This window comes from Cupressus sempervirens, chromosome 11 (assembly GCF_028749045.1).
Source record: "Cupressus sempervirens isolate cs-2001-9-10 chromosome 11, ASM2874904v1, whole genome shotgun sequence".
In the NCBI taxonomy this organism is placed as follows: Eukaryota; Viridiplantae; Streptophyta; class Pinopsida; order Cupressales; family Cupressaceae; genus Cupressus; species Cupressus sempervirens.
Window position 1 is genome coordinate 233,129,272 of NC_143128.1, and position 14,866 is coordinate 233,144,137.

The window sequence follows — 14,866 nt, forward strand, 5'->3', positions numbered from 1 at the left end:
AAGAAAACAACTTTCCAAGATCAAGTAACATTGAGTATAATGCCAAATTGACCACTTACACCCTTAGGGTGATACACTCCTTTACTCATACTCTCAGCCTTAATGGGGAGTCTACTAGGAAGTTGCTCGCCTTTTGAAAGGGTGACACACTCCTTTACTCATACTCTCAGCCTTAATGGGGAGGCTACTAGGAAGTTGCTCGCCTTTTTGACTAAACAAGTTGCCATTGACAAAATCCAAGGAGGGCAACAATTTGTTTTAATGATCTTTTGTTTGTTTAAGATTGCTTAGTGAAATTTATACTTTCAAAACTAGCCCATAGTGGCACAACACATTACACATTTAGTATAGTAGTAAATGATAAATTGAAATATTTGTCAATAGTATTCATTGACATTGGAAGATAGAAAATTCATTTAAAAAATCACAATGCATATAAATAACCCTTTTTATAATAAAACTTTTAATCTACTTATTTTGAATTTTTATATTCATTAACATATTGACTCTCTATTGATTAAAATGCCAAATAAATTCATTCATTAAAATCACTTATAGATCACCAACTCATAAAAACTTTTAATCTACTTATTTTGAATTTTTATATTCATTAACATATTGACTATGAATTGATTAAAATTAAAATGCTAAAGAAATTCATTCATTAAAATCACCTAAATCACCAACGCTTAACATATGTTCTTGTGTTTTTTTCCTTATAGTTACAAATAAGGTAATAAAAATCAAACCAAACCATTCACATTTTCACATAGAAAAGCACAGAGCCAAGGTTCGGTAGAGGACAAGGTACGAATTTTATAGTTCCACATCAACTTTTTATACGTTGAAGCGCCCATCTTACCAGTCCAACCGTCGCACGTGTAAGATTGGCAAAGCCACGTCATCACACAATAAAAGGGATCTGCCAGGAGTTGCATCAATCAATAATCAAATTTCAACATTTCGTTTAGAACGCCTTTAAACAGGTACCTCGCTTATACCAGCTCAGAGGTTACGGTTCGAATCCCTGCAAGATAAGGCTGTGAAAATTTTGAAATTTTACCCTTACATCTCGATTCGTACTCGTCAGCCTTGTGTCTTACAGTATTTAGATGCAATGGTGCGTTTAGATTTTTAGGAAAAGTATTTATGTTGTCTCTTATGACAAAATAAGGCTAATGCCGCCAGGGAAGCTTACGTTTGACAATGATTTGCGGGCGGACAGATGCGAACAAGAACAAAAGTATGAACCCCGAGCTTCAATATTCCTCTCGCGATGTGAAGTGGAGGATTTTCGTTTCAGCACTATCGGTTTTTACCGAGGTTTGTGATTCTTCTGCTTAGCAGACTTTAGATTGTTTTTAATCTTGCGTTCGAATAGTAAGAGTCGCTCTCTTACCAACCTGCCGACACAGCAGCGGAGTTTATCGCTCCACACTGACAAAATCGTCATTATCCTCGTAAAGTTTTGGTCGGTGAACAATGGTTGCATAAGGTTGAATAATATGTCGAACATTGTTTTTCAGGATGTTTGATGTCGTTTTGCTTAAAATTTGGAAATGCGGTGAAATTTGAATGCTGTAAAGTGTTTTCTGTTCAAAATTTTGGTTTTTTTCAGTGATCAAGTGGCATTTTTCTCGTATTTGGAGGAACATTTAAGCGCTTCAAAGTTTAAGAGCACTGTATTTGTTTACTTGTTTAGTCCTCTTTAAAATCTTCTTTTTTGAGTGCCGAAGTGGCTTCTTTCTCTTACGTTTGGAGGAGCGTTTATGTGCTTTAATTCTCAGACTAGTGCATTCGTTCTTCTGTAAATGCAACTAACATTTCTGTTGTATTTTGATGTTTATGTGCAGCAGAAAGACATTTCATTTAGTGAAGATGCTACCGCTCCTATATTTGGCATTTCCAGAACTTAAATGCTTAGTTTGAAAGCTTAAGATAAGCTTACGTTTGCGAAGATTCTCTGGGTAAAGATACTGAGCAGGAAAAGTCGCGATTTTATTTGTCGAAAGCGTAAAGCAAAAGTCCGTTTATTAATTTAGTTTGATATTTGCTTGGACTAAAGAAATTTAACGGAGGAAAGAGGTATAAGCTTAGAATTTGACATTTTAGAACTTACATTCTTACTGCGTAAGCTTGGAGGTACGCCTGAATGATTTTCGGGTTAAAGTTATTGTGCAGAATTGTCGTGATTGTGAATTTTTTGGTCCAGAAACATCATTTTTTTACTACCAATACTTACTAATTGCTAATAAATTCAATGGAATAAACTTAAGCTTAAGGATTTTGATAACTGACGTGCGTTTTTAATACATTTGCAGGCAGTGCACTGCTATGTGCGCAATGCTTCTCTGATTAAAGGTACTGGCTATAATATGTTATAGATTTTTTCTTCTTTCATATATTTTTCCATAGCATTTAGCGAAATTGAATGTTTGCATCATAATTAGGGACAGTAAAACCTATCGGGTCAAAATTCGTGGTAAGAAATTGCACCGAAATAACTATAAAGCTGGACAGGAAGAATATCGCTTTAATTTGCATGTCGTAAACAGTCATTCGTTGTTAATGACCCACTTTATTTGCAGACATTGTGGAAATGACATTTCTATTATCATTTGGTTTCCAAGACCTGGTAAGTATCAAGAAATCTATGAGCATATATACATACATTTCTGTTTGCAGGCATTGCTAGGGGTTTATCTTAAGCTTATTTTGACACGGAAATGGAGAGTGCTACAGTATATATTGCTGTATTTATTCTGCTGCTGCAATGTTCGACATATGCTTATTTGACAACACCCTCTAAAGATGGTTCGTTTAACTTCTCCTTTCTCTGTTTTTTCCTCGGCTTTTGCTGTTATGGCTGCAAGTTTATTCACTAGCTGAATTTACTTAAGAATGTTTTGGATTTATTTAAATTTTAAAATAGCTGTGTTAATTGCTAGGGGATAGCTTGATGTAGTGTTCAATGGCAGTTCCGCTTCCAAAACATCATGTCACTGCCATGTTGTAGTGGTGATGTGAAACACATCGATGCTGACTTTTATTGGCCTTCAAATTTGCCCCTACATCTGTTCAATTATGGTTTACTCATTTTGTGAATCATATGTAACATTGCAGAGCTAATTCTTTTCCTGGGAGAGGAGGATATTGGGATTATACCATTTGCAGGACAGGGGCAATTCCTTGTGTGTCTAGGAGTACTCATCTGATCATCGGAACTGCTTGTCCTCTCCCAACCAGTTTGTACCCTCTATAGGAAAGTTTATCTGCAGCAGAGGTTTGGACTTGGGCGTCCTGATAAGAACCATGGGTTTACTGTTGTTTAAGACCTGAGCCTGCCAGCTCAAAATAAATAAAGATACTTACCTTTGAAATTATTATTGGGTTTCAGAACTTTAGACCTATGTTGTCTTCATTGGGGTTATTTCAGCAAGCTACTTTCTTTTTAAAGAAGAATTGTCGCAAATTTGGTTCCAATAGTAGGAGTTTGTGTACGTCAGAGATCAGGGCTATAGTTGGTCAATAACATAACTCTTGTTTACATGCCAGTGTAAAAGGTTGCATTCAACTCAAAGGAGTTGCTGGCTAGTGCAACAGAGAATGTCTAGAGGTTACTCAGCTTTAGCAACTGACATTTGCCTTTTTGGAACAGAGTTAAATGGATTGCATTTGCAATGCACAGTTTTAATTGCTGATGCGGCCTTTGTGATACAAATTTCTGTCCTCATACAGTGACAGTGACCATATGAACAATAGATCTTGATTGTTATGTTTACAAATTATATTTTTTAATATGTTTTAGTTTCCAATCCTTTCTTGAACTAAACTTGGTATACTTAAACTTTAATTTCAATGTTTAGATGGATTTCTAGTGGTAGAAATGATCTTGGAGGAGATTATTGAATATTCTGCAATTTTTTAGATGATATCGGGGAAAATTTTAAGGTGTTTTCCAATGTTTGGTTATTATATTGGTAGCAGTTGTATCGACAGGAACTTTACCAAGTGTTTGAAGCTTCGAAAGGAAGAAAAGCTTCCACTAAATGAAAATCCCATAAAATGGTCTCTCACAGCACCATATCTAAAACTTCTTAAAGGTGTCATCAATTATCTCTACTTAAACAGTGGTTTGGAGAAATACAGAGATTCCTAGTGGGAGTCATAGAGGAAGATCTTTCTTAGGCCATGTTGACTGTTATGCGATGTTTTTAAATATTGATGCAGGAAAGGTATGCCATTTGAATGGAACAAGGAACAACATTTGGTCTTTGATGATTTAATTTCGGCAGTGCTCCCTTGCTTATGTCGTAGAGTGGAATAAGTATTTTCACCTTTGTCTTGAACTTCCCAAGCTTGTAAGTGGGTGCATACGAGCACAAGTTGGTATAAAAAAACCTGGGGCATCATGTCTATTTTGTGAGCAGAAGATTATCTGAGGATGAGGCAAACAATTGCACAAAAAACTGGAACAGGTTGTGAATGCTGTGATTGTTTTATGGAAATTCCAATGTGTTTTGCACACTATTGTAGCTTCAGTTGTTGATCATCAAGCATTTTTGTTTCTCACCAATAATTCTTTGATCCAATGAAAGGTAAATAGTTAGTTGATTTGCACGCAAGAATTCACTTTCAAGACTCTGATATAACTTGGTAAACATACTTTGATTGTAAATTGGCTTTCCTAAATTCATTTAGGAGAACCTCCACATGTTTTAAGTGGCAAATTCTCAGGCTTATGACAGGTCTTCTTTATATAACTGCCCGAGCGATATTGCACAATCTGGATGGCACTCAGAAATCCGGTGAATTATTAGAATAAAAGGCTACAGTTCCCATAGTTCGCCCTATAAGTGTTATAACTGTGACTCTATTGATGTCAATTTGGTTCAGGCTGAGTATGGTTTCACAAATTTTGAGCTGCTGAAGAGAACTTTTTTGAATATGAAGTCTGGCAGTTACATGAATTGTATTGGAGAAGTGGTTGCCAGTATGCTGAATAATATTGCTAAAGCTACTTGAAGGAAACCTGCTTTTGTGACAAATTGAGGCGGTAGGGAGACTTATGGTCAAATCGTAGCTGTGAAGTTGTCGAATTCCGGACAATATGAAAACTTATGGCCAACCTGTAGCTGGGTGGATTGTACAATCTGGATAATCCATACAGACTGCCTACATGCAAATTAATTGACTTTTATAGAACTAACAACATCAATGAGGATGGTGATCTGTAAGCAGTTTACGAGACAATAGTGTAGATGACTTGCCAGTACATTCATGTTATGGATAGAGTTGGACAAACCCAATGGTCTACATGCCTGACAGTAGCAATACTACAAACAGCAATGCATTGGTTAGTAGGCATGATATTGGTAGTCTTATTGACACAACTCTCTTGCCTATCAGGTGTGGATGGCTGATGATTTTAATGATGTTCATGATTTCATCTCAAAACAACAAGGTAACAATGATAGTACATTCAAATTGATGATGGAATTGGAAAAGAAATGGGATTTTGTAGGAATGGCTGTTCATGATATGGAAACTAACAGAAGAATAATTCATTTTGAGACTACTTGAGTCATTTTCTGAAAGTAAGGATTGCAAATTAGGGTAACTAAAGCATCAACCACCAGTAAGAATAAATATAAGTTAAACGAACAACACCATCAAATTTGCTCTAGAAAAAGGTTAAGTTGTAATGTAAAAGTTTGCAGTCAGAATTAAACCTTGAATAAGGGAGCAGCATACTTTGGTACAATTCCTGTTTATACCAAGGCATTGATAATAACTAATATAAATTAGAACAGTTACAATTCAGTCAATTCACACTTCAAAAGCTGTGGCACACATCCTTGTCTACTGCATAGTTTTTAATTTCTCAAGGATACTGAAGCATTGAAAAGAAATCATTGTCTCTCTGCACCTTCATATATTTTATGTAAGTCATCATTTCATAGAACTACTAAATTTAAGGAGATTTATGTTAGCGATCCTTTCCTCAATCGAAATTAAAGTACATAAAAATCTTCAATACATGTACTCTAAGAAGATTATTTTTCAATCCTAATTATTTTATATGTTTATTTTTCTTTTTATTCTCCTAATGCCCATTGACTTATTGGATTATGTATATGTCAAATGATATTTGCTAGTGATGTAGACCATCATGTGAAGTTGAACACAGTTTTTACTCTATTCCTTTTATGCCCTTTTGAATTGAACCTGGACCATATTAATATGTATGATACAATTTCATTGGTCAGAAACAATGAACTGCAATGTTGAGAAAGGAGAGACCTTATAGTAAAGTGTAAATTTTCTGCAAATTCTGTACTAAATAATTCAGACTTGTATAATATCCTTGGTTACTGAAAATGATCTTCTTAATGTTCTGAAGTATGGAGGAGTTGTCAACTTCAATTCTGATCTGAATGTTATTTATCTCTGCTATAAATTCGAACTGGTATTATTGCTCGAGGGAGAAGACTTGTAATTACTGTGTGTCCTCAAACTACAATAAAACCTACCTTTAATACCAAGAACAAAGGGCATGTCCCTCTCTAGGTCGGCCCATACCATGCTTCTAGAAATCGGCGACCAATCTAGACAAACTAAATGTTAACTAACAAAAGTGTTATGTTAGTGTTTAAACATTGATATCTTATCAAGAATCATCACCTATCATTTCAAGAACTGCTAAGTATATAATGCCTAAACTGGTAGTAAAGGGAGAAGATTATGGTGTGGTCTACACTCTCTCAGACTAGTATGATATCACAATTATAGACTTAACACTCCGTCTTAACTAGATAATCATACTGAGAGGTAACATATCTAGCGTCATCAATTACAATGAATAAGCATAGATTGATACCCTATATCTATCTGAATCTTCTTGAGCAAATGGCATCATGGAACACATGATATTGAGTCATATAACCATCTTGTGATATGACTTATCACTTATACTAGTGATGTTAGTATTGCATGTAATGCAATACACACAGGATAAAATACGAAGAATGATTAAATTCTTCATTTATCCAAGTTGTGACTCATAGGTACTGGTAATCCTATATCACAACTTAATCTTGAGTTAAGATCTACCAAAGAACAAGATAAGTTTGAAGAATAAATTCTTCCTTTATCCAAGTTGCGATTAATAGACATAGAAATGCTTATTAATCACAAATTGATCTTGAAACTACCTAGATCTAACCATAATTCTATATTGTTCAATGCATTATCTGAGGGATCATCATCTCTCCTAATGTCTTTTATACAAGTATTCTTTATCTCAGAGATTGTCACCTCTTAAATAATGAATATAGATGGTGGAGCCCATAACAGTCAATAGCTTGATAAATAAAATTATTTTATTAATAATTTAAAGAATACAAATGGATTACAATTCAACCATTCTAAGTCTTTTAAGTGATCTATCTCCACTCTAGATAGTGGTTTGGTGGGAGTGCCTGCTGTCTGATCTGCATTGCAAATGTATTCTAATTTTACAGTATTCCTGTCTACCATATCTCTTACATAATGGTAAGGAATTTCGATATGCTTGGACTTGTCATGAAAAATTGGATTCACCGAAAGCTTGATGGAACTCTAATTATCGCAATGAATAATCGTAGGATTCATGGCTTGCCCAAATAATCCCACAAGTAACTTCCTTAGCCAAACTACTTCTCAAGAGGCCATCGCTGCTGCAATGTATTTGGCTTCTCTAGAGCTTTGAGCTACTGAAGACTATTTTCTGCACATCCAAGATATCGTTGTTGATCCTAAACTGAAACATCCTGAAGTACTTTTTCTGTCTTCAACACTTCCACCTCAATATGAGTCGGTGAATCCATGTAAATCTAAATCAACTTTCTCATATTTGAGCCCAAAATTAAGAGTGCCTTGTAAGTATCTCATAACATGTTTTACTGCAACTAGGCGAATCTCCTTTGGCTCACACATAAACTGACTTAAGGCATTAACAACATAGCAAATATCAGGTCTTGTATTTACCAAGTACATAAGGGACCCAATCATTTTTCTATAAAGAGTAGAATCTATGGAAGGTGATTCTGCTGTTGCTTCTTTAAGTCTATGTAGATTAGTCTCCATTAGAGAAGACATAGACTTGCAATTCCACATTCCAAATCTCTTTAAAATATTTGATGTAAAAATATTTGATGTATATTTCCCTTGATTAAGTATAATGTTGTTTGAATTTTGTTGTACTTCCAGTCCTAGGAAGTAATGAAGGAGTCCCAAGTCTTTCATCTCGAATTCTCTAGTTAGATCTTTCTTGCATTGATCTATGAGATGATCATCACATGTTATTAGTAAATCATCAACATACAGTATCAGAATTACCATATTATTTTTATCTCTTTTATAATATAAATTTGGATTGGCTTCATTTTTGGAGAATCCTAAGCTGGTGAGATACTTATCAATTCTTTCATACCAAGCCCGTGGAGCCTGCTTAAGCCCATAGAGATCTTTCTTGAGCCTGCAAACAGAAACGTTAGGATCATGAGTTTGAAATCCTTCATGTTGCTCCAAAAATACTTTTTCTGTAATCTTTCCTTTTAGGAATGTTGTTTTTACATCCATTTGATGTACTCTTCATCCCTTTGATGCAACAATGGCTAGGACTGCTCTTACAGAGGTGTATTTGGCAACAGGAGCAAAAGTTTCTTCATACTCAATCCCTTCTTTCTGAGAGAATCATCTGGCTACAAATCTAGCTTTATATTTTTCAATACTACGGTCAACAGCATGCTTTATTTTATATATCCACTTGGAAGAAATGACAGCTTTTCCTTTAGGTCTTGGAACAATTTCCCAAACATCATTCTTCATAATAGATTGGTATTCTTCCGTCATAGCTTCTTTCCAAGCTATATGTTTAATAGCATTTGAAGGATTGGTTGGTTCTATTTTGGACAGATCGTTCATGTTTGTTGTATAACTAGAAAATCTTTTGGGTCTTTTGCTTTCTCTGACTGTTCCAGAAGGTGTAGCAAAGTATTGTGCTTACTTGACTGTTTTAATGGCCCAAAGTGGTCTTTTCTTAGAATTTTGAGTTTCTCCAAGATTTAGATTTTGAATTTCATCTTCAATTTCTTCTATGTTCTCCCTCTGAGACTCAGACTCGGTATTTCTTTCAGAACTAGGTAAAGGAGAGGGCTCTTCAGAATGCTAGATCTTTGTCAAAAATTACATCCCTACTAAGTTCAATACTTTTCTATCCAGGTATGAAAATCTTATATGCTTTAGATGTTTCACTATACCCTACAAAAATACCTTTCCTTCCGGAGGGTTCTAACTTAGTTCTCTTTTCTTTTGGAACATGGATGTATACAGCGCACCCAAAAATCCTAAGATGACTTATATTGGGTTTAACCTTAGTAAAGACTTCTTCAGGAGTTTTATCTCTAAAGTAGGAGCGAGGGCTTCTGTTTTGAATATAGACAACAATATAGGAGGCTTCTGCCCAAAGATAATATTCTAGATTTTGATCAAATATCATAGCTCTAGTAGCTTCTATAATTGTTCTATTCTTTCGTTCTGCTACCCTAATTTGTTCTAGATTATAAGGAACGATGTATTGCCTCTTAATTTTTGTTTCTTTACAAAATCTTTTAAACAAATCTGAGGTGTATTCCCCTCCATTATCAGTTCTAAGAGTTTTAATTTTATGTCCTAATAAGTTTTCGTTTAATGTTTTCAATTCTTTAAATCTCTTTAGGATTTCTTCTGATTCTTTGCATTTTAAGAAGTAAATCCATGTTTTCCTCGAGAAGTCATCTATGAACAAAATATTGTACCAGAATCCTCCAAGGGAAGGAACAAACATAGGTCCACATAAATTTGAATGAATTAATTCCAAAACATTGTTGGTTTTTCTAGTGCTATCATGAAATGGACTTTTGGTGTTCTTACCCAGAGTGCACCCTTTGCATATGCTTGAGTGGTCTTTATTTAGTTTAGGTAAACCAGTAACCATCTTCTTCATAGTTGATAAGGTGTTAAAAATTAGATGTCCTAACCTTCTGTGCCATATTTCATTTATGTCTTCAGCTTCATGAATTAGAGCTTGAATAGGTCGACTAGGTTTTGAATTTAATTCATACAAATACCCTTTTCTTTGACCAATCAACTTCGCTTTCTTAATTGAGGAGTTCTTAGCCCAGGTTATTGCTTTACCATCCATGAAAGCAACATTATGTCCATCATCTTCACACGCTATAACTGAGATTAGACTTCTTTTTATTCCTGGTACGTAGAGTACTCCTTTGAGAAGAAGAGAATTTCCTGATTTTATTTCAAGGTGTAGTTTCCAATTCCTTCGATGGAATGTGTTGAATTATCACCAATGGTGACTTCGCCATTAACCTTTTTTGTTATAGAGTCTAATGCTTCTTTGTATCTTGTTATATGTCTAGAAGATCCACTATCAATTACCATTGCTTTACTTGAGATTTCATTTGATAGTGACGAATACAATACATGATTCTCGGGATCATAGTTATCTTCTTCCCTTGTAAGATTTGTATAGTTCACTTGTTGTTTAGAATTCTTAGGACAATTAGATCTGTAGTGTCCAAACTTTTCACATCTTAAACACTTTATTTTGGATAGATCTTTCCTTGGGTTTGCCATTCTTTTGATTTCCTCTTTTCTTCTTGAAATGCTTCTTCTTACCCCTTATAGGAGTTTGTATTAAGAACGTGAAGTTCTTCATCTTCTGTTTTCAGTTTTCGTCCTTAATTTAGTTTTTTGGATTCTTTTTTAAGCCAATCTCCCTTAAGTCTGTTGAAGTCAGGAAGTTTATCTCTGGCACTTATTCCTTGTGCAAAAGTTTTCCATGAATCTGGTAATCCATCTATAGCCATTAACATTAGTTTCATGTCACTAATAATGGTTCCTATACTTGAAAGTTCATCTCTTATGTTGGCAACCCTTAGGAAGTAAGAATTCATTGATTCTCCTTTCTTTATTTGTATGTGATTTAGTTGCCTTTTCAGTGCGAGAACTCTAGTTGCATTGTTGACCTCATATGCATTTAGTAATGCATTCATCATATCAAATGTTGTCTAATGTTTTGTTAGCATAGGTACAATATCATTCTTTACTCTATCTAATATGATTTGACTAGCTTTTCTATTTCCTTTACTCCATATAGTTTTATGAGGTTCAATATTAGGTTGTTTGGATTCTGAATCAACAAATTGTTTTACATCATTTTTTTCAAGAGTCATCATTATTCTGAATTTCCAGGCATCAAAGTGTTGTTTCCCATCAAACCTGTCTTTGGGTCTGATTATATATGCCATTGAAGATGGGATAATGATGCTAGATATATATAAGGTCTGATTACTTAAATTTGCAAAGCCTAGGTTCGACTACCAGAGCTCTAATACCATGTAAATTTTCTACAAATTCTGTACTAAATAATTCAGACTTGTATAATATCCTTTGTTGCTGAAAATAATCTTTTTAATATTCTAAAGTATGGAGGAGTTGTGATGTGAATATCAGGATTTAATTGTGTGATTTTTTGAGTCAAACTCATTGACCCATATTTCATGAGTAGTGATTCAACATGAATCCATCTCTCATGAGAATAAATGGAACACTTAACACTCACTGGATCTAGGTGATGCTCACAGAGGTGAAGCACCGGAACTTCTCGGGAGGTCACCCATCCCAGTACTACTCCAGCCTGAGCGCGCTTAACTACAGAGTTTCCTCCATAATTAAACCCAAAGCTTGCAACCTCATTTGCAAAACCTTCACCAAGTGGTGTGCCTTATGAACCATTCATTAGAAAGCCCCTTATTCTCATGAGAGATGGATTCATGTTGAATCACTACTCATGAAATATGGGTCAATGAGTTTGACTCAAAAAATCACACAGTTAAATCCTGATATTCACATCACAATTTGACTTGCTGTGGAAATTATCTCCTACTTATCAATTGATGAGCTTAAGGGGCTTTCTAATGAATGGTTCATAAGGCACAACACTTGGTGAAGGTTTTGCAAATGAGGTTGCAAGCTTTGGGTTTAATTATGGAGGAAACTCTGTAGTTAAGCGCGCTCAGGCTGGAGTAGTACTAGAATGGGTGACCTCCCGGGAAGTCTCGGTGCTTCACCTCTGTGAGCATCACCTAGATCCAATGAGTGTTAAGTGTTCCATTTATTCTCGTGAGAGATGGATTCATGTTGAATCACTACTCATGAAATATGGGTCAATGAGTTTGACTCAAAAAATCACACAGTTAAATCTTGATATTCACATCACAATTTGACTTGCTGTGGAAATTATCTCCTACTTATCGATGGAGGAGTTGTCAACTTTAATTCTGATCTGAATGTTATTTATCTCTGCAATAAATTTGAAATGGTATTATTGCTTGAGGGAGCAGACTTGTAATTATTGTGTGTCCTCAAACTACAATAAAACCTACCTTTAATACCAAGACCAAAGGGCATGTCCCTCAAAGGGACATGTCCCTCTCTAGGTATAGGCCTGCAATCTAGACAAACTAAATGTTAACTAACAAAAGTGTTAAGTTATGTTAGTGTTTAAACATTGATATCTTATCAAGAATTGCCGCCTATCATTTCAAGAACTGCTTAGTATATAATGCCTAAACCAGTAGTAAAGGGATAAGATTATGGTGTGGTCTGCACACTCTCAGCCGAGTATGATATCACAGTTATAAACTTAAAAATGTAGACCATCATGTAAAGTTGAACACAGTTTTTACTCTATTCCTTTTATGCCATTTTGAATTGAACCTGGACCATATTAATATGTATGATACAATTTCATTGGTCAGAAACAATGAACTGCAATGTTGAGAAAGGAGAGACCTTATAGTAAAGGAAACAAAAACACTGACAGTGAAAAACACCTTGCTTGTTTTGGAGAAGGTTGTTGCCATAAATAAAAAAGGTAAATTTGGAATCATCTAAAAACATGCTAGCTGGTGCCCTTTCAACTTAAATTAAAGCCACATTAACATTTTACAGAAATTATTGTGGCCACAGGGCAAACACAACAGCGCATGAAAATTGGCAATGCACATAATAGTTATTACTATAATTATTGCTTGAACAGTGATTTCCCCCCTTCTTATGTCTCCCTTTTGATTTTTTTTCTCCTCTCCACCATTGCCTTCCTTTCAACTGTTCATTCCTTGTCAGGGGGTATGGTGCCAAGTAGCAAGGAAAGATTGAATCTTGCTATCTCCATTTCAGGAAAGATTGAATCTTGCTATCTCCATTTCTCAAAAGTCTTGCTTGCTGGGTCATATGACTGGCAAACCGACCCATAGGCCCCGGGAGCAAAGCTTATGGGACCATCTCTCCTTGCTCTCACTGCGTTCGAACATGGGATAACCATTGATCATTCGTCTGGCTCCTATGACTGCCTACAATTCTAGCCGGGGGTGACCCATTGGTGAGGTATGGTGCCAAGTAGCATACTATCTACTTCAATTTTTAGTCTCTTCTTAATGCTCTTGAAGGTTCCTTTATAACACTATTCAATAGCATTCATGCTAGTGTAAACTTCACATTTTTCCTTTTGCATGAGATTTTTGGTGTCTGAGGGTCAGAATTTTATCTCCAATGCTTTTTAGGAATCCATTTATCTATACAGTCTTCTCATTTCTTGAAAAATACCTGATTTTTTAACCCTAAAGAAATTAGACTGTTATCTCATCATACTGAAACAAAACAAATACAAATATCGAAAGCTGAGATTGCCAAAGAGAGGGAGCCAAATCAGGCAAGAATTGGTTGCTGGGTCTAGCAAGTGAATTCTAGCCAGGTAGTAGATTCCAAGCATTTCTAGTGTCAAAATTATTTCTTATCTTTCCTTTAGGTCTGTTTTTTTCATGAACTGTTAGATAGGATAATTAAGTGTACTAGCATCACAATGACTAAATTGCTACAACAATTAAATTTATAGTTTAGTCTATTGAAATTTGAAAATATTTTGGGTATATTTGCATTTAGTCGCTTCACATTTTCTACAGGCTTAAGAAAAAAAAAGGTCTGACACACTACTAAATATGTTTTAATCCATCCTTCAGCTGGTTATTATGCCAATTCAAAATTTGAAATAATTTGAAATTTTTTGTTTGCATACAAGCTTACTCTTGCAGCCAATTTTGAATAATGTGAGCTTTGTTAACTATTTAACATTTCATGGGGCTATCTGCTGACAGAGGCTCTGCCTCTTGTTTGTATTTTTGGGTCAGCCCCCCTTGTTTTGGCTGCTTTCAATATCAAAAAAAATTCATGTGGCTAAATGGACTTTGGTTATTTTATGAGTTTGATTGTAGAAAACTGGGAAGATTTCCAACACTGCATTTTGTGCATTCTCAAGCAATCCAATTTCTTTCAACTCTTGTTATGTTGCAGGACTATCTTTGTATAAAGTGAGACAGCATTTCTTAAATAGTTCTCGACTTAAAGCTCTTTGGATTGGAAGTAATCCATGCCTTGATAAGTGGGCTGGTGTCATATGTGACAATGGAAGTGCAACTGTTGTTATTGGCTTGTAAGTTTTCCGTATCATGTTATAGTTTAACTACCATTTTGAATCTCAAGCAACTGGCCTCAGCGGACATAATTTGTAAATATTTTTGTATTCATTGTCTTGTTTCAAAATGCTTATTTGTATTTTGATTATTAGATTGAAGCATGAACTATTTAAGGTCTATGGTCCATTATTGACTGTCTTATGGAGCATTGAATTCCACAAATTTCCATCTATTCATAACTTATTTATATTTGTATTGAATGCATAATTATTCACATTAAACATTTTTAGGTA

The 14,866-nt window shown here is 35.0% G+C and overlaps 1 protein-coding gene across 10 annotated transcripts in view; it reads left to right on the top strand.

The window, feature by feature from the left end:
* Nucleotides 1–948: 948 nt before the first annotated feature.
* The window catches only part of LOC149529012 (uncharacterized), an 85,265-nt gene continuing 71,347 nt past the window's right edge, over nt 949–14,866 (top strand). The window contains exons 1-6 of one of the 10 annotated variants that reach the window (XM_089811469.1): nt 949–1,120; nt 1,226–1,323; nt 1,854–1,967; nt 2,322–2,361; nt 2,686–2,814; nt 14,452–14,590. In XM_089811469.1, the coding sequence (XP_089667595.1) occupies nt 2,727–2,814; nt 14,452–14,590 (227 nt within the window). In that variant the 5' untranslated portion in view covers nt 949–1,120; nt 1,226–1,323; nt 1,854–1,967; nt 2,322–2,361; nt 2,686–2,726. Of the gene's footprint in view, nt 1,324–1,381; nt 1,496–1,532; nt 1,581–1,853; nt 2,362–2,685; nt 2,815–14,451; nt 14,591–14,866 lie in introns of those variants that run through there. The other 9 variants (XM_089811470.1, XM_089811467.1, XM_089811468.1 and 6 more) reach the window with 9 other exon arrangements.